Below are 23,815 nucleotides of genomic sequence, written 5' to 3'. Positions count from 1 at the left end.
CGGATGGAAGATAGGAATTTTAAATTTAGAAGATTAAAAATTAATGATTAATTAATTAACTTAGCTAGGAGGTAGGTTTTAAAATTTTATTATATTAAATATTGACTCTAGATTAATTGGGTGCTTTAGATATACATGCAAGCTGACTTGATATGTTCAATTTAATTTTATTATTGATAAAGATAAAGATCCATCTGTCAACCAAGTTGTGGACAACACACGTACCATATGTTGATATGTCATGAAATATGATATTATTTATTTTGATTCTATATGTTATCAAATTATGTTTGGTTATGGTGAGCGTGTGATGATATCCAATCAAATTTCAATCATAGAAGATATACCTGAGCCAAGATATCGAGATATATCGTTGGATATATCGTGATATCTTGGTTACTCAACATAAGGAGACAGCCAAATCAATTTTCACTGAACAAATTATCTGGGCCGAGATACACCGAGATGTTGGTGTGCTTCGAGATTTTGTGGGGATTCCTCCACGTGTCAACCATCTATTCCGTGCTATGAAGAGTGCTCTACTCTGTATCTACGCAGCTGATCCATACTTTCTTGCTGTTAAAGTTTCTGAAGGCCGCCCCTCTTCCCTGAGATCAAGTAGGAAAACAGTGGTTTCTTTCCCCAGAGTAGGCGAACCAAGAGAGCGAAATAGGAGAAGGAGAGAAAAATAAAATGGCGTCCAAATCGATCGAACACGATGTGGCAGCGAACCATGACATCCTCCGCTTCGGATTGAACGGGATTAAAGGCGACATCGTCGGATATCACCCACTCGAATCGCTTCGTGAATCCGTAATCCTTTTGCTCTCCAACCTCTTGGATCGTTTTTCTCTCGCATCTAATCTCTGCTCTTAGTTCTATGTCCGAAGGTTGTAGTTACTGAAATTTTTTAGCTCTGGAAGAAACCCTAGTCTTAGCCCCCCCTTTTTCTTTTTTGATTTTTTTCTCTTGTTCAGACAAGTAGGTTTTGGGAGGAGAAGAAACGGACTGGATTAGCTCTAACCTATGGATCGGCTTTTAATTTGAGGAAGGATCTTGATGCTCAAATCCTTTCGAGGTATGGAAATCCTAATTGTGGCGACTACGCTTGATTTCAATTCATATATTGGCTGAAAATTTTCAATTTTTGGCGAACCCTAAACTCAAAATTCACCCCTTTTTTTTTAACTGTTAGTAGCGGCGGAGGTTCATATGCTGGAGCTTTTTTTCCGTTGTGTGGATTTGAAATTGTTAATAAAATGGGACACAAAGTGGTTATAATTAAGTTGCTATTGATGATTGAAACCTGGTTATACGATGCTTGAGTTTTGGACTGTTATAGATCAATGATCTGTTGAGTCTTGATTGTCTTTTCTTGACGTCTTTTTCTTCTTTGGAATCTTGCACCTCACTCCTGGTCTGTACTAGGGGAACATTTCATATGCAGTTATGATACCGTTTCAATGATCCTTTGTTGGTACAGTGTGGCAAAATGCATACCTTGTTTGGCTGTGGTGGGTGTGTGAGAAAGAGAATGGAGAAGGAAGTGGACATTTCAGATATATGAATATTAGATAATTTTTTCCTAGAAGTTGATGGTCTTCGAGCTACAGTTATATTTGTTAGAATAAAGGACGATTGGTCGTGCAGTTTCCAGTGTTTGATAGGTCATTAAAGCAGCAAGGAGTGCGCTGATGTTGTGCTTGACTATTGCATTTTGTTGAGGTTAAAGTTAAGACAAATCTAGAGTGCCTGATGGATTTTATAGAGCTAACATGCGATGCTATATTTCTGATATGCGGACACATGGTTTGCCTATCAAAGAAAAGGAAATATATGGGACATTGGAAACAAAACATAATTCTACTCAACTCAGCTAAGCGTTAATCCTTAACTACTTGGATTCAGCTACATAAAACCTTTTCCTCCATTCTCTGTTTGAGGCCACATTTTTTTGAAAGATATAGCAATGTCTGGTCTGTCCTTATGAAATCATCCGATGTGATTATCAGTCTATCTCTACCCCCTTTTCTACTTGTATCAAACTATTTCTTCAATTGGTGCATGTCTTGATCTATGTTGTACATGCCCAAACCATCTAACTCATTTTTCTCACACTTTGTGATTAATCAGTTCTACCTTTTTCCTTTCTATGAATGACTTGATTTCTTGTTCTATCTTTTTTTTTTTTTAATGCGTATTCCTTGTTCATGTGGTAAGTAGGAAAAACCAAGATAGGAACAGATCTTGTAATGAGAAATGAGAAGGAAAATAATAACAAGGGCTTCATGAGTGCTGTTATCTTACTTGCATATCTTAATGAGAATCATGATTTTAGAAACCTTAGCAAGAAACAACCTCTACTCTGAAAGGTTGGATGAAAATATGTTCCAGCATTTGAATTCAGAGTAACAAAACTCAGTGAGTTTTGAAAAAAAAATACACAAATAATTCGCTCTGGCTGTTTGGCTGAATCACTCTGATGAATAATTTGTCAATGCATGAGTGGATCACAAATGATTCATTAATTTTCAAAATCATAAATAATTTGTGATTTTCTGAATTGTTTGCTGATAACGTAAAGAGCTTGCTGGCCGCAGCTCCACTTCGACATGCAATCAAGAAAATATTATACTCAGGACATATGTGTGGGTCATGATCGCATAGGTTGTAAAAGGCCTGATAAGTTAAAGCGGCAACCAAGATATTAGAAAAATGCTTTTTCCAATTCCTGGCAACCAAACTAAAGGGACCTTTCTTTTTCTCTCTCCCTTTCTTTTCTTCTCCTCTTTACTCCTGTTATCTTTTTTTCTCCACTACAATTTGCCTTTTTCCATAATCGCCCGCACAACAGCTCATGGGTTGGAGGCTTTGGAAAAAGAAGCTGACTAGCTGTCTTTTTCATCCATACTCCTATTATAAGCTTAGAATAGGTACGCTTCAAATCTCTTATTTATCTGAAATACTCGGTTTTTAGTTTATATCATTTCCCGTTTCTAGTCTTCCTTGAAATGTGCAAGCTGTAATTTTAGATAATTTTTTGAACTTGTAGTTTGCACAAATTGGCTTGGTTATCAATTTTGAAAATGTGGTGACTTTGGTTATAAATATCTGTCTTATTGTATTGTGCATAAGTATTACATATCTATACACTCTCACAAATATTTAAAATTTTTTACATTTTAATATCCCAAACTTTTTTCTGCACTTTTTTGAATTTACTAGATTTTTGCCAAGTTCTGAACTTTGCAATCTTGTCGAATTGTTCCCAAATGCCAAACTGACTGAATTCACACTGTTATTCCTTTTGTTTGTTTATTTGTTTGTTTTTTTTTTTTTTTTTTGAAGTTTTAATACCCTCTGCCTATAATATTTGTTATATTTACAATGATTTCTTAGATATTGTGATATTTGTTTCATGATTTTTTTTCTTAGGACCATCTTTATACATGGCACTGTAACTCCTCTGGATGTTTGTTGTCTTTACACATGATAAGATGATATGCTTTAAACGACAGCCATATTTAAGCTTTATAGGCTTGGTATACATTGTTGGTGTTATCATTCATTGTTTTAATTCATCTTGGTGCTAATGACATTTAGATACAATTAAGGAATTGTCTTTCTCATTTGAAGATTATTGTAGAATTTTTTCAAAACCTAATTCTTCCATACTGTATCAACTTTGCATACCATGCTATGTGGATTTGTGTTGCCACAAGGTTATCATCTACTTCAGCAACCACGAGCAAATGCCGGGGTGTATGCATTTTAAATTGTTTCAACTCTTCATTTGTGTGTGTATTGACCTTAATAGACATTAGAGAATCATTTGGTTCAACAAATTGTGAGTAGTTACAAGAAGCATACCCCATCTCATGCATTCTTGCATGTGATTGTATGGGGCACACCATAGGATTTAGAACCTTCATCAAAAGACATAGTGGTGCTTTTACAATATTATGAGCAACTTGACTTTCTCGACCATTAACAAAAAAAGGGGGATGTCCCTATCATGTCCCAAATCCAGCATCCAGATCGGGCACGTGATGGCTGCACACTCCTTAGAGCAAGGCCTTAAAGAATATGCTAGACCTACTTTTTTCTCAATTTATTAATATCTCTTATCAATATTTATCCAAAAATAAATTAAGCAAATATCCTCTAAGATCCTATGCTCCTCACTGCTCGGTTCCAAGCCCCATAGAATCCTTTAAATTGAAAAAAATAGAAAAAAGGGGGGGTGAGCTTTCCGACTCAGTAAGTTACCAATATCTCTAAGGGATTAAGCATAATTATTTTTCAAAATATAACAATTTAATAGTAATATGTAACAATAAAATTTTCTTTCAAAATATATCATGCATATTAATAAATATTCAAAAATTTTCCATCAGTCTTTAGTGACTACGGCCACGATCAGCCCTGTGACAAAGTCCGAGAGAGACTAACCCCTGAATAACAAATATGTGATGCATCACCGCATGCCAGCGATCAGTCTTGATTGGCTAAATTCGAAAAAACTAGCTCTAATTCACACGGCCACGATTAACCTTGTGACAAGGCAAAGAGACTAATTTTGAAATATGCATGTGATGCATCAGCGTGTGCTAGCGATTAGCCTCAACTGGTAGGTCCGAAAGAACTAGCTCTACTAGTGATCATCCTCAAGTGGTTAGATTCGAAAAAAATACGTTTCTGATGTGTGGCCAATGATCAATGCCGTTGGCTAGATGCGAATCATAGTTGACTAGAGAGTTTTTCTCATAATTTTTACAGTAATCAATATCTCATCATTATTAGTTTTCATAATAATGTCAAACCAAGCTTTCCACATTTCATTTTCAGATATAAGAGAGTAATTAATTCAAAAATTGTGCAATAAGAAACATGTATAATTTAAAGGTCATGCAATATCGAAACAAAGAAAATTATATTTTTCCAAAATTTGTATCAGGAGACACCATGCTTGATCCAACATTTTTAAATTATTTTTCATGCATAAATACATACTCTCAAACTTTAATAATTTTTAAAAATAATTTTTATATATAAAAATTAATTTTTAAATATATGAATATGCACAAAAATAAATCCAGAGATAAAGGAAAACTTACAGACGATCGAATCCAAAAAATCATGATCTTCAGCATGTGGTCTGATCCTCATATTCGATACTCAATTGACATTGAAGGCTCTGATCAGATAATTTAAAAATATTTTAGCCTTCAATCGAGAAGAATTAGACCAAGGAGAGAGAATCCTAGTTCAAGTAATGATTTGGGTCAGATCACGAGTTGGGCTTAAATATCTTTGGTTGTTGTAGATTTTTAATTGGATTGGGATCTGATCAATAGAGAGGTCTCACAAAAATAAAAAAAGGCTTCACTCTGTCTACTTTCTTTTTTTTTTCCTTTCTCTTTTTTTTTTCCTTTTTTTTCTTTCTCTCTTTTTCTTTCATAGAATAGACCTTCTTCCTCTATTATTCTCTCTCTCTCATTCTCCTTCCCAAAGCGAACCAGGACTTCTTAAGGAAAGCAAAGGGAAGGAGAGTTGAGGTTGCGGTGGTCGGCGGCCATGGCGACTAGACAATGCCGGCGGTAGTGGTGTAGTCGGTCAGAGATGGGGAAGAGAAGTAGAAGGGGGCATTGCCCTCTAGCTGCCTTCATGGTAGCTTCCTCGGCTAAGAAAGAAGCAAGGGAAGAGATAGGGACTCATCGGAGACGAAGAGGGCAGTGGGGCTTGGCCGAAAGCCCAGGTTCCGGTGGCCACACCGAGTCCAACCACTGAAAATCAAGGAAAAAAAAAAAGGGAAAGAGGTGGCTGCGGGAGCACTCGATGAGGAAGAATAGGGGTTGGGGCCTTTATGGAGCAACGGAGGCTAGGGTTTCCTAGCCTCCAATGAAGAAGAGTTGGAGGACTCTTCCTCCTCCAACACACAAAATCAGGAGAATACTCCATTTTCAAAAAAGGGGATAGTATTATTTTTTTTGGAAAAAGATCGGTTCTTACATTCTCCCCTCAAAAAAATTTCGTCTTCGAAATTTAAGAAATCTAGATCTTCCGAAGTTAAAGGCACTCAACCTAAAACTTATATGCACCAATTTGTCCTAGCTTAGCATTTCTGAGCAGATGATCACATTACTAAAATGCCCGCAAGCAAATCCAATCCTCGGATCAATCACAAATTCAAACACATATCTACACCAAAGCATAGACTCTTCTCAAGAATACTTCACAATTTGGTAGCTCCATGTCAATTCTAAAATTTTTTTGCCCCTTTGATATACAATTAAAGATCTCGTCTCTCCTCAATCAAAATCAATGCGATCAAAAGCTTTCTATCTTATTTAAAATTAAGATATAGACTAATAAGATTAGTACTAATTAAGTGATCAAGACTCTAAAATTGAGATAAATGCATGTTTATTTAAGATTGAGTTGGGATCAATTGGATGCAAAAAAATCTTATTGCAAGATTGATTATTAAAATCAATTATATTTGGAATAAAGTTTGAAATGAATTCAGCATAAACACTATGATGTAGTTTTGATTCCACAAAAGATAATGGTCCACCTTGATTAAAATCAAAAAATCAGATGACTATGAAGGTGATCATGATTATGTAGTAATGACTTTAGGCAACAATGATCCATCATAGTTATGGAAATGATCTCAAAATTGAATCACAAAAATTAAATCCATGAAAATAAAGTATTGATATATGATTCGTATGTTGAAGTCGAGATCATGAAGGAATGAATCAAGTAGGATTTGTTTAGATACTTAATAGACCAAATTTAATCAGCAATCAACTAACCTTAGATATAAGGTGGTCAAAACATTCCTTAGCACCATCAATATAGTCATATCATGACTAGCCTAAGAATCCATAGTACTTACATTCCCTTTATGAATAAAATCTCCTCCTTTTTTTTGGAGAATCATATCTTTTATCATAATATATATCAAATTGCAATCAATATTTTTGATCATTTTAAATAACTCAACCACTACACTTTCACTGTGCAACTCTGACCAACATTCTCCAAAATTTCTTAATGATCCTAGATTAAAATTTTATAAAAATCCAAGCAAAGATTTATTGTCCAAGACATCGGATCATAATTATCCCTCGAGATAATTATCATGTTTGCACAATTGTATGATCAAGATATTAACTTCAAAATTTGATTTGAGTCAAGCCAACTTTAGATCACCTTAACAATTCAATTGTATGATTCAAATCAATCTCTCTCTTTTGAGAACATCAACTTCTGACTTATCTATCATGATCTTGTAAGTTGCAGGGCATCGTAATTAGAGAGGGAATTAACTTTAGAAATCCATTCAAAACATCAAGTAAAAGAAATTATTCTGGATAACTATTAATAAAATGTCCTTCCATTACTTAGATCTTGCCATGATCATGGAATTTTTCCTTACTCGCAATATCTTTGAGAAATCATTTAGTTACCATTTTTCTATTCTCTTTATCAACAAAATAACTATAATCTTCTATTAAAAATAACTTTCAATAAATTCAAGATTGCTATCACATCATATTAGATTTTCAAAATAAATCCAATGCTAATATAGCATTATACAATCAATCTATATTACTCAAAATATATATTTCCTCCTATATCAGTTATTTAACCTCAATGACTTCCTCAAAATTTAATTTATATCAATCTTCTATGCTTCAATCCTAAGGATCATAATTTATATCCATAAAGAAAACTCAAACACTGAGTAATAATTTAATTGACTTTAAACATCTGTAATTATTTTGAAATAATCAACCAAGTTCCTAATTCTATCCCACTCTCACTAATCTAAATTCTTATGATCTTTAATCTAAGCTCTGATACCTTCTGTCACATTCCGAATCCAGCATCTGGGTCGGGTACATGATAGCCGTACACTCCTTAGAGCAATGTCCTAAAGAATATACAGACCTATTTTTTTCTCAATTTATTAATATCTTTTATCAATATTTATTCAAAAATAAATTAAACAAATATCCTTTAAGATCCTATGCTCCTCATTACTCGATCTCAAGCTCCATAGAATCCTCTGGATCTGAAAAAAATAGAAAAGAGGGGGGTGAGTTTTACAGACTCAGTAAGTTATCAATATCTCTGATGGATCAAGCATAATTATTTTTCAAAATATAACAATTTAACAGTAATATGTAACAACAAAATTTTCTTTCAAAACATACCATGCACATTAATAAATATCCAAAAAATTTCTCTTAGTCTTTGATGACTACGGCCACGATCAGCCTCATGACAAGATCCGAGAGAGACTAACTCCTGAATAACAAATACGTGATGCATTATCGTGTGCCAGTGATCAGCCCTGACTGGCTAGATCCGAAAGAACATGCTCTGATTTACACAGTCACGATTAGTTGCATGACAAGGTAAAGAGACTAGTTTTGAAATATACATGCGATGCATCAGCGTGTGCCAACAATCAATTCCGACTGGCTAGGTCCGAAAGAATTAGCTCTGCCAGTGATCAACTCCAACTGGCTAGATTCGGAAGAAACGCATTTCTGACGTATGGTTAACGATCAATCCCGCTGGCTAAATCCGAATCATAGTCAACTAGAGAGTTTTTCTCACAATTTTCACAGTAATCAATTTCTCATATCATACTGTTTTCATAATAATGTCAAACCAAGCTTTCCACATCTCATTTTCAGAAATAAGAAAATAATTTAATTCAAAATTGTGCAAGAAGAAATGTGTATAATTTAAAGGTCATGCAATATTAAAACAAAAAACAATCGTATTTTTCCAGGTTTGTATCAGGAGACATCATGCTTGATCCAATATTTTAAAATTATTTTTCATGCATAAATATATATTCTCAAACTTTAATAATTTTTAAATATTGTAATAATTTTTATATATAAAAATTAATTTTTAAACACATGAATATGCACAAAAAGAAATCCAAATATAAAAGGGAACTTACAGACGATCGAATCTAAAAAGTCACGATTTTCGGTATGTAGCTTGATCCTCAAATTCAATGCTCGACTGACATTGAAGGCTCTGATCAGATAATTTAAAAATATTTTAGCCTTCAATTGAGAAGGATTAGAGCAAGGAGAGAGAATCCTAGTTCGAGCAATGATTTGGGTCAGAGTTGGACTTAACTATCTTTGGTTATTCTAGATTTTTAATTGGATTAGGATCTGATCAATAGGGAGGTCTCACAAAAAAAAACTAGGCTTCGCTCTCTTCCTACTTTCTTTTTTTTTCCCTTCCTTACTCTTTTTTTTTTCCTTTTTTTTCTCTCTTTTTCTTCTGGAACAGACCTTCTTCTTCCTCTCTCTCTCTCTCTCTCTCTCTCGTTCTCGTTCCCAAACCGAACCAAGACTTCCTTATGGAAAGAAAAGGGAAGGAGGGTTGCAGTTGTGGTGGTCGGCGGCCATGGCGACTAGACAGTGCTGGCGGCGGTTGTGTAGTCGGTGGAGATGGGGAAGAGAAACAGAAAGGGGCATTGCCCTCTAGCTGCCTTCATGGCCGCTTCCTCGGCTAAGAAAGAAGCAAGGGAAGAGATGGGGACTCATCGGAGACGAAGAAGGCAGTGGGGCTTGGTCGAAGTGCCCAAATTCCGGTGGCCACAATGAGTCCAATCACAGAAAATCAAGGGGAAAAGAATAAGGAAAAGAGGAGGTGGCTGTGGTGAGCACTCGATGAGGAAGAATAGAGGGTTGGGGCCTTTATGGAGCAACGGAGGCTAGGGTTTCCTAGCCTCCGATGAAGAAGAGTTGGAGGAGGAAGAGTTGAGGAAGAATAGAGGGTTGGGCCTTTATGGAGCAACGGAGGCTAGGGTTTCCTAGCGTCCTCCTCCAACGCACAAAATCAGGAGAATCCCCTGTTTTCAAAATAGGGGATAGCATTTTTTTTTTTTTTTTTTTTTGAAAAGACCGGTTCTCACAGTCCCAATGCATGATGATCCTGTCACCGGGGGGGGGGGGGGGGGGGGGTGGGTGGGGGGGTCATATGTATATAGTTTTGTCCCTGCATGTTGAGTAGTTGTTTCAATGTTTCAAACTTGTGACACCCAGGTTGCCATGGAGCAACCTCACAGTTGTGCCAAGGCTCACTCTCTTGGCCATTGCAAGTGACAATATTTTGCCTATGATTTTACAGCTTTCACTTGGGCTTCACCCTTGGAACTCAAGCATCTTTCTTCTTATCAGTAATAAAGACATGGTACTTGTTTCCCCATTGACTATTCTAAATCCTTTTAATGGCACATATCCATGTACTTCTACTGCATTTCATAAGCTAAAATGAATAATGTAAGAGCCCTTGCTTCTTTTTTGACAACTTGCTTTTTTATGAACCACATGAATGATTATCACTTTTGTTTTTTGGGATTTCTCTACCTAGTAGCTTCCAAAATCACTAAGGCTATGATAAAAGTGCTTGATCTTTTTTTATCATTATTTTTCTGTAGTTTCCCACCCTCCTTGTGACTCAAGGAGTGGTTCTTTTCTTTCCTAACTTCTTTTCTTTGGATAATGTTGCTGATTTGACTGGAGTGGTAATGATGCCCATGTCAAGGTTTTCATCCATGTCTGCCACTTTTAAGTGTCCTATGCTCAAGAAAACTAACCGTCAATGAAGATGAACAATTGATTATTTGCAGTTATATACATCAACAATAGACCAGCCTTGTTGTTTGTTCTTCACTTGTGGGAACTTCTTCACATAGGGCTTTAGTTGATTTCCCTTAGTCTGTTTATGTGCTAAGAACTTAACTGTCTTGATATATTTGGGCTCTTAAGCTCTTTTGGATCCACCTGTGCCAATAGAGCAGAGTCCTCTGAATCATTATTGCTATCACAACTGTGGAACATAGATGAGGTATATAGCAATCAAATTCCTGCTTTTCAGCATTGACATATAATATTTTACATTTTTGTTCTTGTAATTTGCATTACCAAAAAAAAAGGAGAATGAAGTCTCTGAAGGTCATGATAGTGGTGGAAGCCCTTTTTGTAAGGTCATATCATTTGTTATCGCTTAAAAGGTCAAATGTGATTAAGAATGTCAGGTTCAGTCTTTTGGAAGCTATATTGATGATATATTACATAAGTTGGATTATGGAACTTCTCTTTGTCATGTGCTCTATGTTTTAAGATAGTACCTTTGCTTTTATATGAGGGCTTGCTAGTGCTGTAGTACTGTAATCCCATATTTAATAATAATAAATAGATTTAACAATGGAACGTGATTATAATAAATATAAGCTGGTGGATGTTATGAAGTGTCAAGGCTGTTGCAGTTGTAATCCTTGGAAATGTGAATACTTTTGGCTTTGTTAAGATATTATGCAGATCAAGTGCAGCATTTGTATTGATAAGCACTTGTAGTGGTGTATATGTATTGATAAGCACTTGTAGTGGTGTGGTATCTCCAATTCTGCATAGCCTATGGCATGTACTATTCATATGAGGCATCATCAGTAATCAAAACAAACTTCCCAAGAATCAATAGTGCAAGTTCTTTTGAACAGTTTTTAACAGTGCTATGTCCTATGATGGAATAATAACATATCATACTCCTCCCTTGTGGTAAGGGTTTGTCATTCATTGCTTAGGAAGTAGAAAATATGCAACCATTGGTTAGAGCTGAAAATTCGTGAATTACCTGGTTTCCAATGGTGCGGCTCTTATGTTATCCGTATGGACCATCTTCATTTGCAAAGAAGGGAAAAGTAGGCACCATAAATGCTTAGATCCCAGGTGTCTTTTCCTTCTCTGTTGTGTTCTTCAATTCTTCCTTGCCTCTGAATAGAAATGGGCACAATACCTTTTTATGTCTTAAGGATTTTGTGGACAGTGCTTTTCTCATTTTTCAATTTCCTTTTACCCCTTTAAATAATGCGAAATATATAAGAGCTTCTCATAGTGTTTTTAAACTTATAGTTAGCCTGATATTGCTTTTTTGATCTAGGTGACATGATTATCTTAATCATTGATTACTAAAATCTACATAAAGCATAGGAAAGAAAAAAAAAGCTATGTCATACTATGTTTGCTGATGAAGAGACCTCGATGAATATTATAATGCCTAAATGAGGAAATCAACTCAGAGTTATGTTGTGAGTTTCTATGCTATTATGTTATAACTCATGCCATGAAAGCTCTATAATATAAATGCCAGCATATCCAAGTTTCAATGCCATGCTATGAACACTATTGCTGATGCATCTTATTTTTTTAATTAGCCTAGCCTCCATTTAATGTACTTTGTGTGTTTCTGATTAAAATATGCATTTTTTTCTCTTAAAGATTTTATAAAATGAAAAAAATCACATAAAATATTACTGGTGTATGTAAATATATGATAGATAATATTTTGTCTCTTAGAAAGCACTTTGAGAATTTTGTCAGCAACGATATAGCTAAAGATTGAGTTGTGTGCCATGAACTTAATTGCTTTATTCTTATAGTCAGTAAACTATTCTATAACCCAAGTGTGCTAATATATTTCATCAGCACCCAAGCAAAGTGCATAAATATTTGTCTTTATAGCTGCAGATCCTGTTTTGGAGTATATTAAGGTCTCATGGAAGCTATTCTTCTTACCAATATATTAGTCATAACCTTGTCATATCATAATATTTCCACCATGAGCCATCGAAGTCAAATTAGTATCTCAAGTTTATGTTCCTAACTATATAAGCTATGTTATTGCAGATTCCAGAGGCCTTCTGGATCGCTGCCATCGTCCATGCTTGGATTTGAGGCTCTTACTGGTGGCTTGGATGATTTTGGTTTCGAAGATTACCTGAATGGTATTCAATTGCTTTTACCTTTTTCTGGATTTATCTGGGCGTTCACTATCTCTTGCATGAAAATGGCTTGTTCTAACAGCATTTTGTGTGAAAACAATCCAATGTTAATACTACCAGTTTGTTATGGATGAGCTATGTTATTCTTTTGTTATTATTTTGCCATCAAATTTATTCTGAAAATGCAACAGAGCTGTTTAGCATTCCTGATATTAGTTAGCTACATGGTGCATGACAAGCATGCATAAGAGGTCCATGCACTATTGCTGCATCTACCATTAGAACCACATGAAAAAGTTATCTAGTTTTCGAGATCATGAATTATATATGCAATGCTTCTGTCTGTGGCTTATAGGCATTTCCATGCATGCTAGCTAACTTATCATGGTTATAAACAAATAAAATTTCACCAGTACTTTATGGTAAGTGGTTTAGACACGAGTGTGACTATATTCAGATTTTGGTGATTACCATAACCTACCAGAGACAGCTTGTTAATGGTGATATCTTTTGCTCCAGTCCAGAAGTTCATTGTTATTATTATGATACTTCACTGCATCATAACTCACCAATTGCATGATATTGTGCCAGGTTTCTTTGAGGCCTAAAGTTGACAATTATTTCGTTGATAATACAGTCTTTTCTTCTTTCCATTTTGTGGTTCTAATCATTTCCATATTTCTTGACCATCTTGCAGTGCCGCAAGATTCAGAAACCTTCGTCCCTCCAGACATGCACCATGCAATGGAAGTCCGCCTTGGCATTTCCAAGGGACCTGTTTGCCCAAGTCGCAAATAAGCCAATGATGTGCTGTCTTAAGAGAGGAATACTGCACTCCTGATTTGGAAACAGAATCTAAAATTTTTTGTTATATGGATGAATGCTTGGTTGCGCTTATTTCTAAACATGGTGATAAATTGATGAAAATTGAAGACGTTTACGTTAATTTGGTTGCTTGATTCTCTCTTCTTTTTCATTACTGGCAGCCTGGGAAAGCATCGAAGACCCTATGTGGATGAGAGATTAATAAATAAAATTTCATAGACTGCTCCATCTAATTTCTCCAAGACTCGAGGTATCAATAGTTTGGTAAATGCACAGGTTGAGGTAAACCGAGTAGGTGGATGACTATGGTCCACACCTTAAACGGCTGGTTAGGCAGGAAGTCTGAGAAATGTGATGTGTAATTGATTGGCAGATGGTAAATATTTTGTTTTTCTGGGATTAACAAATTATAAAATATGTGATGGATTTGAAAATGTGACCTCCGAGTTTTTCAAAAATTTAAAGAAAAAGCGAGAAAGACAGATTCAGCTGTGAATTACAGAACCGTTCTTGGTTATTTAGATGAGTATAGCGCGTACGAGATAATAGATGGGATGTGACCCCATCAACAGAAGAATTTTGAGGAAAAAATGTTGTGTTTTTTATAACTTGTTGGATATAATTTTTCTCTCCTATCGTGAAAGGAATATGGGGAAAAAAGTGATTTTTGGATAGGGATGCAAGTGGATTAGAAAAAATTTAAAATTCAAATTAATCTAATCTAAACCACATTAGGAGATTGGATCGGTTTTGTGGATTTTGATTTGGATTTGGAATTAATTTTTAAAAATTTAAATTTTGGATTTGAATTTGAATTTAATTTTATAAAATTCAAATTTAAATCATTTAATCATTCAATCTTTTTTTTAATTTAGATTTTAGTTTAGTTTCTTTTAAATATTATAAAATTTATTATATTTTGATGATGTAGTTTTTTTTTAAATTTATAATTAATATTTTTGATATGATGCTATTATAACACGATTTGTTGAGATTCTTGCCATTAAAATTTATATCTTTTATTTTTTATCTATTACTATTATAATATTGTTGTTAGATATAGAGCGCTATTGTAGAGTATCTATAAGTAATATATGTTTTGAATTCATATAACTTGTTTTTGAATTATGATCCAAATTGCAATCTAATGTATGTAAAAATTTAAAAATTTAGTCCAATTTTATTCAAATTTTTTGAATTGAATTGGACTAGTAAAGTATTTGATTTGATTTTGAAGCCAAATTTTTAAGTCCAAAATATTTCAGATTGGAGTTGAATTGAGATATAATTCAATTCAATTCAGTTCACTTACATCTTTTTTTTGGATGGAAAGTGCAGTGGTGGCACTCTCTCACTCTCACCCTCAAGTGGCGGAGAATGTTGACTGTGGTTGGTGAATAAAAATTGGGGTGGGCATCGGATAAAAAATTTGAGGTGGAATTCTGATTTTATTTTTTAAGATTGATATTTAAAAAAAAATATGTCTAATTAGAAAGTATGCTCCATAATTTTTTTCTCTAATATTCATCTTATATAGGGGTGGAAATGGATTGGATCAGACCAAGTTATAAGTCACCTCGATCCAATCCAATTTCTCGATCGAGTCTGAATATTGACCCAAGTGTAGTCCAGTAGAAAATCCGATCAGATCGAGTTAGATCCATGATCAAATTTCTTGCCCAATGGATCATTAGGATTGGATTAGAATATAATGGGCCTCGATCTATGAAATGTGGGTTTGGATCTAATCTGGATCGGATCAATATAGAATTATCTTAATAGTGACAGTAATTTTTTAGCTTAGCAAGAGTCCCAATCATTTTCTTTCGTAAGGGTTTTAGCTCGGTATTTAGATTGAGATTTTGGTATAAGAAGAAATTTGAAAATAGAAGATATGATTCTCTTTATCGATTAGCACCGTAGGATTACCAAATTGGATGATGGCTAGTTCATTGAGATCTATTCTTTTCAAGAAAAAAAAAATGAGGCCAATCTTATAGCAATAATCTGTGGACATGGACAATAAATCTTGTATATTCCAAAAAAATAAGTGAAGGCTCAAGAGTCGGTTGAAAGTGGTAATGACTTATGGTGATGTGAATAAAAAAGTTAAAGTGATTTGAACAAGTTTTTTGAAGTTTAGATGACACGATTATGAAATGCAATATGTCAGAATCCATTTCTCTTATTGAGTTAGATTGAGATAGCTGAGTACAAATATCTTAAAGATATAATTATTTCAAGCAATCATGAGGGCTATCTTGGTACGGCAATTGTGGGCATATAAATTAATAAATATAGGTAGAAATAAACAACAAATGCTACAAACCCATTGTGTGTAACTGGTTATTATGTTAGTAATTGTATCTTTTGATCACTTATTTTTTTAATCTAAAATTTCTAAAAAATTATGTTGTTCTAATGATTCGAGCTTAAATATTATGTATTGAATTATATTTGCTATTTTTAGGATAATCTCGATATGCCAGTATACATTGACTACTAGTGATACTATTATTTCATCTATATTTCCATAATTTAATAGTAAAATATAAAATTATAAAAGCTCCAAAAGATTTAGATTGATCTTAAAAAAAAAAAAAAAAAAAAAAGAGCTTAGATTGAGCTAGGAGATGCTATAGTTTGGGTAAGTGTTCGGATCCCATATTGAATCGGATCAGATCGGTTCATTTAGCTTAAGATCAAAACAACTTAAAAATCTTCACTGATCGATCGGATCGAGTTGGATCAGAATTTAATAATTTTAAATCCAATTCGAAAAATAAATGGATTCAATTTTAAAACTCGATCGGACTCCATAGATCCTTCAAAATTATTTGGGTTGGATCTACGTATAATGAATTATGAGTTAACCCGACTTATGTACACCCCTAGTCTCATATGATTTTTGTTTGTGGATGGAGCCTGATCCACCGTCCAACCTTCCAAATGTCAATATTTCTGTCGGCCATCACCTCCTTGCACGTGGTAGAGGGGGCGGGGAGCAGAGTGGATGGGCTAATGCTTTGGGGGTTAAATTGGGCGTATCCGGGTCGGGTCTATGTGATTATGTGGGTTGTACCTGTAGATCTGCGCGACAGGATCGCTTTGCTAGGACTTTTTCGGTCAGACAACCCCAACCCGAAATATGCTTCCTTGTTTCGGTCAGACAACCGACATAGTTTTTTTAACTTTGTTTTCTGTTTCTCCCGATCTTTTCCTCAACCATGCTCTACTCTTCGTCCAAGCCAAGAAAGCTTGCTGGAGACGACAATGGTGCCACCCAGCTTTTGGTTCAAACCGATTGATGGAGAGCTCTTGAAGTCCTACCTCATGAGGAAGCTCCTCGGTCAACCACTTCTATGTGACATCATCGTTGAGGCTGACGACCCCAGAACCTAAGTAGTAATGCAAGTTTTTGGGCTACAGGAGTGGTTCTTTAAAACCTCTACAGCCTAGAGACGTCCAATGCCAACGACAGCAGGCAGGCATCTCGATAGGCTTGCAAATGGGTCAGGTCGGACCGGATCTTGAGTGGTCCCGACCTGACCCAATTTTTGATCGATCTTGATATTGGATTCATACCTATTCAAAAAAAAATCAGATCGGGTCGGATCTATGGCCGAATTTATTGACCCATTGAATTATTCGGATCGGGTCGGATCCATATATAACCCAGTCCAATCCATGAAATGCGGATCCGGTTCGGGTCTAATTCAGATCGGATCGGGTCATGGGTTTAAAAATCTATATAAAGTAAAATTAGAGGTCACATCGACAACAAAATACAATGGCCATATCTATCTTTTCATATAGATATTCTCTCCTCTGCTCTCTTCCCACGTCTTCTCACTTCACCATTGATAGTGGATATTGTATACCATCCCTAAGGCAATAGTAATGTACAACAGTAAACAAGTAACTGGATATTTTAATTATGAACAACTGTTGGTATGTCTCCAGTTTACTTTGTGTTTGTGGAAGAATTTTAGAAAAGTTCCAAATTAGCTGTAAGAATGGTATTTCTTGTGCGGTGCATTAATGATCTTGTAATAGTGTGACAATATTAAAGATTTTAGTAAGAGATTTAAGAAAGAATTTGGTGAGTCATTTTTTTTGGCCCAAGCCCAAATTTTTATTTGGATGAGTCATTGTAACTGAGTTCGAATCTTATATTTGGATCCGATTCGAATCGGATCGGATCATATATCCTGAGATCCAAATTAACCCAAAAGTCTTCACGGATCGAGTCGGGTCGGGTCCAAATTCAGAAAATCCAAATCCGATCCGAAAAGATGAACGGATCCAATTTTTGAACCCGATCCGGCTCTATGGGTCTTTTAAATAGATTCGGATCGGGTCGGATCATGGATCAACCCGATCCATTTGCAACCTTACATCTCGGTGAGCCTCAAGAGGCCACCAAAGGCATCAAGAAAGTGCTCGACTCCGAATACAGGTTATACATGGAAAAAAGTTCTTCTAATAGAGAGAATGAGAGAATCTGGCTTTTAGGGGAATCCTCTCTCTCACTATATATATACATATATTCAGAGAAACAACTAAGCAATATAAAATGATAGTGGGAGAGTGAAGTTGTTGGGTATAAAATACCTCCCAGCCGAAGTTCGTGTCAGGAGTAACCACTCGGAGATTCTACCGATGTCCAACCAGCAAGGCGACTTCTCTCCTGCGGCTGAGTCTCTGCAGCATTCTCGAGTTCTGCCGACGGATAAACCCCCACAGCATCGACCAGATTCTTCACGGCTGCAGGAAGACTCCATCCGGACTCCTACGGGAGCCGGACTTCGTCCCCGACTTCAATTGCAGGTAGACTCCGTCCGGACTCCCATGGGAGCCGGACTTCGTCCCCGACTTCAATTACAGGTAGACTCCATCTGGACTCCTACGGGAGCCGGACTTCGTCCACGACTTCAACTGCAGAAAGACTCCGTCCGAACTCCTACGGGAGCCGGACTTCGTCCCCGACTTCAATTGCAAGTAGATTCCATCCGGACTCCTACGGGAGCCGAACTTCGTCCCCGACTTCAATTACAGGTAGACTCCATCCGGACTCCTACGGGAGCCGGACTTCGTCCCCGACCTCAACTGCAGGAAGACTCCATCCGAACTTCTACGGGAGCCGGACTTCGTCCCTGACTTCAACTGTAGGAAGACTCCGTCCTGACTCCTACGGGAGCCGGACTTCGTCCCCGACTTCAATTGTAGGTAGACTCCGTCCGGACTCCTAAGGGAGCCGGACTTCGTCCCCTACTTCAACTGCAGGAAGACTTCGTTCGGACTCCTATGGGAGCCGGACTTCGTCCCCGACTTCAATTGCAAGTAGACTCCGTCCGGACTCCTACGGGAGCCGGACTTCGTCCCCGACTTCAACTGCAGGAATACTCCGTCCGGACTCCTACGAGAGCCGAACTTCATCCCCGACTTCAACAGCAAGAAGACTCCGTCCGGACTCCTACGGAAGGCGGACTTCGTCCCCGACTTCAACTGCAGGAAGACTCCGTTCGGACTCCTACGGGAGCCGAAATTCGTCCCCGACTTCAACTGCAGGAAGACTCCGTCCGGACTCCTACGGGAGCCGGACTTCATCCCCGACTTCAATTACATGTAGACTCCATTCGGACTCCTACGGGAGCCGGACTTCGTCCCCGACTTCAACTGCAGGAAGACTCCGTCCGGACTCCTACGGGAGCCGGACTTCATCCCCGACTTCAATTACAGGTAGACTCCATCCGGACTCCTACGGGAGCCGGACTTCGTCCCTGACTTCAACTGCAGGAAGACTCCGTCCGGACTCCTACGGGAGCCAGACTTCATCCCCGACTTCAATTGCAGGTAGACTCCATCCGGACTCCTACGGGAGCCGGACTTCGTCCCTGACTTCAACTGCAGGTAGACTCCATCTGGACTCCTACGGGAGCCGGACTTCATCCCCGATTTCAACTACAGCAAGACTCCGTCCGGACCCCTACGGGAGCCGGACTTCGTCCCCGACTTCAACTGCAGGAAGACTCCGTCCAGACTCCTACGGAAGCCGGACTTCATCCCCGACTTCAATTGTAGGTAGACTCCGTCTGGACTCCTACGGGAGCCGGACTTCGTCCCCGACTTCAACTGCAGGAAGACTCCGTCCGGACTCCTACGGGAGCCGAACTTCATCCCCGACTTCAACTGCAGGAAGACTCCGTCTGGACTCCTACGGGAGTCGGACTTCGTCCCCGACTTCAATTGCAGGTAGACTCCGTCCGGACTCCTACGGGAGCCAGACTTCGTCCCGACTTCAATTATAGGAAGACTCCGTCTGGACTCCTACGGGAGCCGGACTTCGTCCCCGACTTCAACTGCAGGAAGACTCCATCCGGACTCCTACGGGAGCCGGACTTCATCCCCGACTTCAACTGCAGGAAAACTCCATCCGGACTCCTACGGGAGCCGGACTTCGTCCCCGACTTCAACTGCAGGAAGACTTCGTCCGGACTCCTACGGGAGCCGGACTTCGTCTCTGACTTCAATTGCAGGTAGACTCCGTCCGGACTCCTACGGGAGCCGGACTTCGTCTCCGACTTCAATTGCAGGTAGACTCCATCCAGACTCCTATGGGAGCCAGACTTCGTCCCCGACTTCAATTGCAGGTAGACTCCATCCGGACTCCTACGGAAGCCAGACTTCATCCCCGACTTCAGCTGCAGGAAGACTCCGTCCGGACCCCTACAGGAGCCGGACTTCATCCCCGACTTCAATTGCAGGTAGACTCCGTCCGGACTCCTACGGGAGTCGGACTTCGTCTCCGACTTCGACTGCAGGAAGACTTCGTCCGGACTCCTACGGGAGCCGGACTTCGTCTACAGAAAGCCTCTGACTGGGCTCCTACAGCAAATGGCCCTCGCCTATAGTGCTAACGCTCAAGGCACCCAACGGTAGATGGCCCGTCAGTAACATTCGAGCTCCTTTCAGATGGATAACCACCTCTCTCCACGGGCACTTCAACCGAACTTCGATCGACAGGCCTAGACTCTCTAACAGGTCACAGTAACGGCCACGACTCTGCTCCACCTCCTGCGACCGATTCTGCACGGCTCCATCATTCCTCGTAACGGGCTCCACGCGGCAGGCCGCAGTAATGGTCACGATTCTGCTCCACTTTCTGCGACGGATACTGCGCGGCTCTACCACTCCCTGGCGAGTCATGACAACGGACGCCGCTCCACTCTCCGCAACAGACTCCATGTGGTGAGCCATGGTGACAGCCACGACTCCACCTCATTACTCTTCATAATAAATTTCTCCTGGCCCCGGGCGGCCCACGACTAGGCGGTTACAAACGTCGCTATCAATTCATTGCTCCCTCCGCCTATAAAAAGGGGGGCTCCAGATATGTTACTCTCTAAGCTTTAATCTCTATCCCAAAAATTCTGCTAAAATTTTCGTTCGAGCACTCCATTCTTGTTGAGGCAGAGAACTAACTTGAGCATCGGAAGATCTTACCGGAGCAACCCCAACTCCGATTTAGACTTCTTTTGCAGGTCCCGACGGCGACCGTGACTCCCTCGACTCCAGCTTCTTCGACGCAGGCGGATTTTTGCACCAACAGGTTTGGCGCTAGAGGAAGGGGTGTGTCTTCGCAGTACCCTTGTTCTTAAAAGAGCGCTCAACGGGACCGCCTTCGGTCATCTTTTCCGGCATCCTCTCCTCCTTCTCCCACTAGGTCTTCGCCCGATGCCTCCCCACAAAGCATCCACACGACGATCCACGGCCCCCGCGGCCAGATCTCAGGCTCCGACCTCACCTCCAGTTTTTCAGCCTTCTCCTCCCCCTCCGACGACGGCCGTCGGCGTGGGGCGGTCAGACGATCGGCTTCCGACGGATTTCGCCAACACCATCTCGGAAGAATCCCGGCAGGGAGCAACGAGCATATTGGCCGTACCTCCCAAGCGACAAAGGATTGAGGAGTCCATAACCTTTACTGAAGAAGATGCTCGGGGAGTCCAATTTCCTCATAACGACGCAGTTATAGTTTCTTTGAATATAGCTAATTACGATGTCCGCCACATTCTTGTCGACAATAGAAGTTCGGCCGACATTTTGTTCTACGACGTCTTCTCAAAAATGTCCATCCTTGACAGCCATTTGGGACCGATTAACTCCCCTCTGGTAGGGTTCATCGGCGATGCTGTCCCGATGGAAGGGATAATAACTTTGACTGTAGCTGCGGGTTGTTATCCAAGACAATCCAGGGCTCTGGTAAATTTTCTGGTGGTGAAGGCACCGTCAGCCTACAATGCAATCCTCGACCGACCTGGCCTCAATGCTCTCTGGGCCGTAGTGTCAACCTACCATTTGAAATTGAAATTCCCTACCAACCAGGGGGTCGGGGAAGTCAGGGGAGACCAAGCCCTGGCCAGACATTGCTACAACATAGCCTTGCAAAGAAGTGACCGATCCGACCTCTGTCCAGTTGATGGGCTGGACGCCCGTGACGATCTCGTTGAGGAAAGGGGCGGCCCAATCAAAGACCTGGTTTCGATCCCTTTGAATGATGGGGATGCGGAGCATGTGGTGAAGATCGACTCCAACCTGGGGGAAGAGGTGCGGACGCATCTCATCGATTTCTTGCGAAAGAATGCTGATGTTTTCGCTTGGGTCCCAGCAGACATGCCAGGGATTGACGCAGAAGTCATGAAACACCGTCTGGCCGTCGATCCAAAGCATCGACCGATGAAGAAAAAAATTTGAGGTTATACACCGGAGAGGCAGAAAGTGATAGCCGAAGAAGTGGACAAACTCCTGAAAGTCGGATTCATTAGAGAAGTCAATTATCCTGATTGGATTTCCAATGTCGTCCTAGTCAAAAAGGCAAACGGCAAGTGGAGGATGTGTATAGACATCAAAAAGCTGAATAAAGCCTGCCCGAAGGACAGCTACCCCCTGCCTAGAATTGATCAACTGGTGGACGCAACCTCGGGCCATGAGCTCCTCACCTTTATGGATGCATTCTCCAGCTATAATCAAATCAGGATGGCGCCAGAAGATGAAGAAAAGACTGCTTTCATTACTAGCCGTGGCCTTTACTGTTACAGGGTCATGTCTTTTAGCCTTAAAAATGTAGGTGCGACCTATCAGCGGCTGGTAAACAAAATCTTCAAGGAGCAGATTGGCCGCAACATGGAGGTCTACGTGGACGACATGCTCGTGAAAAGCAAATCTTCCATGAACCACGTCATCGATCTCGTGGAGACCTTCGGCGCCCTCCGAAAATATAAGATGAAGCTGAACCCAACTAAATGTGCTTTCGGAGTGACCTCGGGGAAGTTCCTGGGCTTCATGGTATCGGGGTGCGGGATTGAAGCCAATCCAGAGAAAATTCACGCCATCCAGGAGATGGCCGCTCCGAAGTCGATAAAAGAGGTTCAATGCCTTACAGGGAGGGTAGCAGCCCTGAATCGCTTCGTTGCGAGGTCGGTCGAATGGTGCTTACCCTTCTTCCAAACTCTCAAGCGGTCGAAGAACTTCTATTGGACCCCTGAGTGCCAATAGGCATTTGAAGAGCTAAGGGGCTACCTCGGTTCGCCTCCGTTGTTGGCGAAGCCCGAGCTTGGAGAAGAGCTGTTTTTGTACCTGGCGGTTTCCCCTATGGCTCTCGCAGCAGTCCTTGTTAAGGAAGAAGCAAAGATTCAGCGGCCGATCTACTACATCAGTCGCGCGTTGAGAGATGCCGAAATCATGTATACTAAATTAGAGAAACTAACTTACGTCCTGTTGATTGCAGCCCGGAGGCTCCGACCCTACTTTCAAGGGCACACCGTAACATTACTCACCGACCAGCCGATCAAGGCGATTCTGCACCGGACAGATGCCTCCGGGAGGATAGCGAAATGGGCGATCGAGCTCACAGAATTCGACATCAACTATCGACCCAAACCGACAGTGAAAGCCCAGATATTGACGGATTTTATAGTAGAATGCACTATCTCGGAGGAAGCCGAACCTGAACAAAGTGAAATTGACAGCCTGGAGCCCCGACCGGACTCCCCCGAAGAAGAAACAGACCCCCCTGATTGCTTTTGGGCCCTCTACGTGGATGGATCTTCCAACATGTCGGGCGCAGGCGCGGGTCTGATCATGATCAGTCCGGAGGGA

The 23,815-nt window shown here is 39.7% G+C and overlaps 1 protein-coding gene across 1 annotated transcript; it reads left to right on the top strand.

Moving 5' to 3' along the window:
* Window positions 1-588: 588 nt before the first annotated feature.
* On the top strand, window positions 589-13,778 carry LOC105049777 (cyclin-B1-2). The gene is made up of 4 exons (XM_010929524.4): window positions 589-813; window positions 978-1,078; window positions 12,738-12,835; window positions 13,530-13,778. The coding sequence occupies exons 1-4, from the start codon at window positions 694-696 to the stop codon at window positions 13,628-13,630; spliced, it is 420 nt and encodes a 139-aa protein (XP_010927826.2). The 5' UTR covers window positions 589-693; the 3' UTR covers window positions 13,631-13,778.
* The last annotated feature ends 10,037 nt before the right edge of the window (window positions 13,779-23,815 follow it).

Source organism: Elaeis guineensis, chromosome 8, assembly GCF_000442705.2.
Source record: "Elaeis guineensis isolate ETL-2024a chromosome 8, EG11, whole genome shotgun sequence".
Taxonomy (NCBI): Eukaryota; Viridiplantae; Streptophyta; class Magnoliopsida; order Arecales; family Arecaceae; genus Elaeis; species Elaeis guineensis.
Note: the sequence above shows the minus strand (reverse complement) of the source record. Positions and strands in the feature narration are given on the sequence as shown.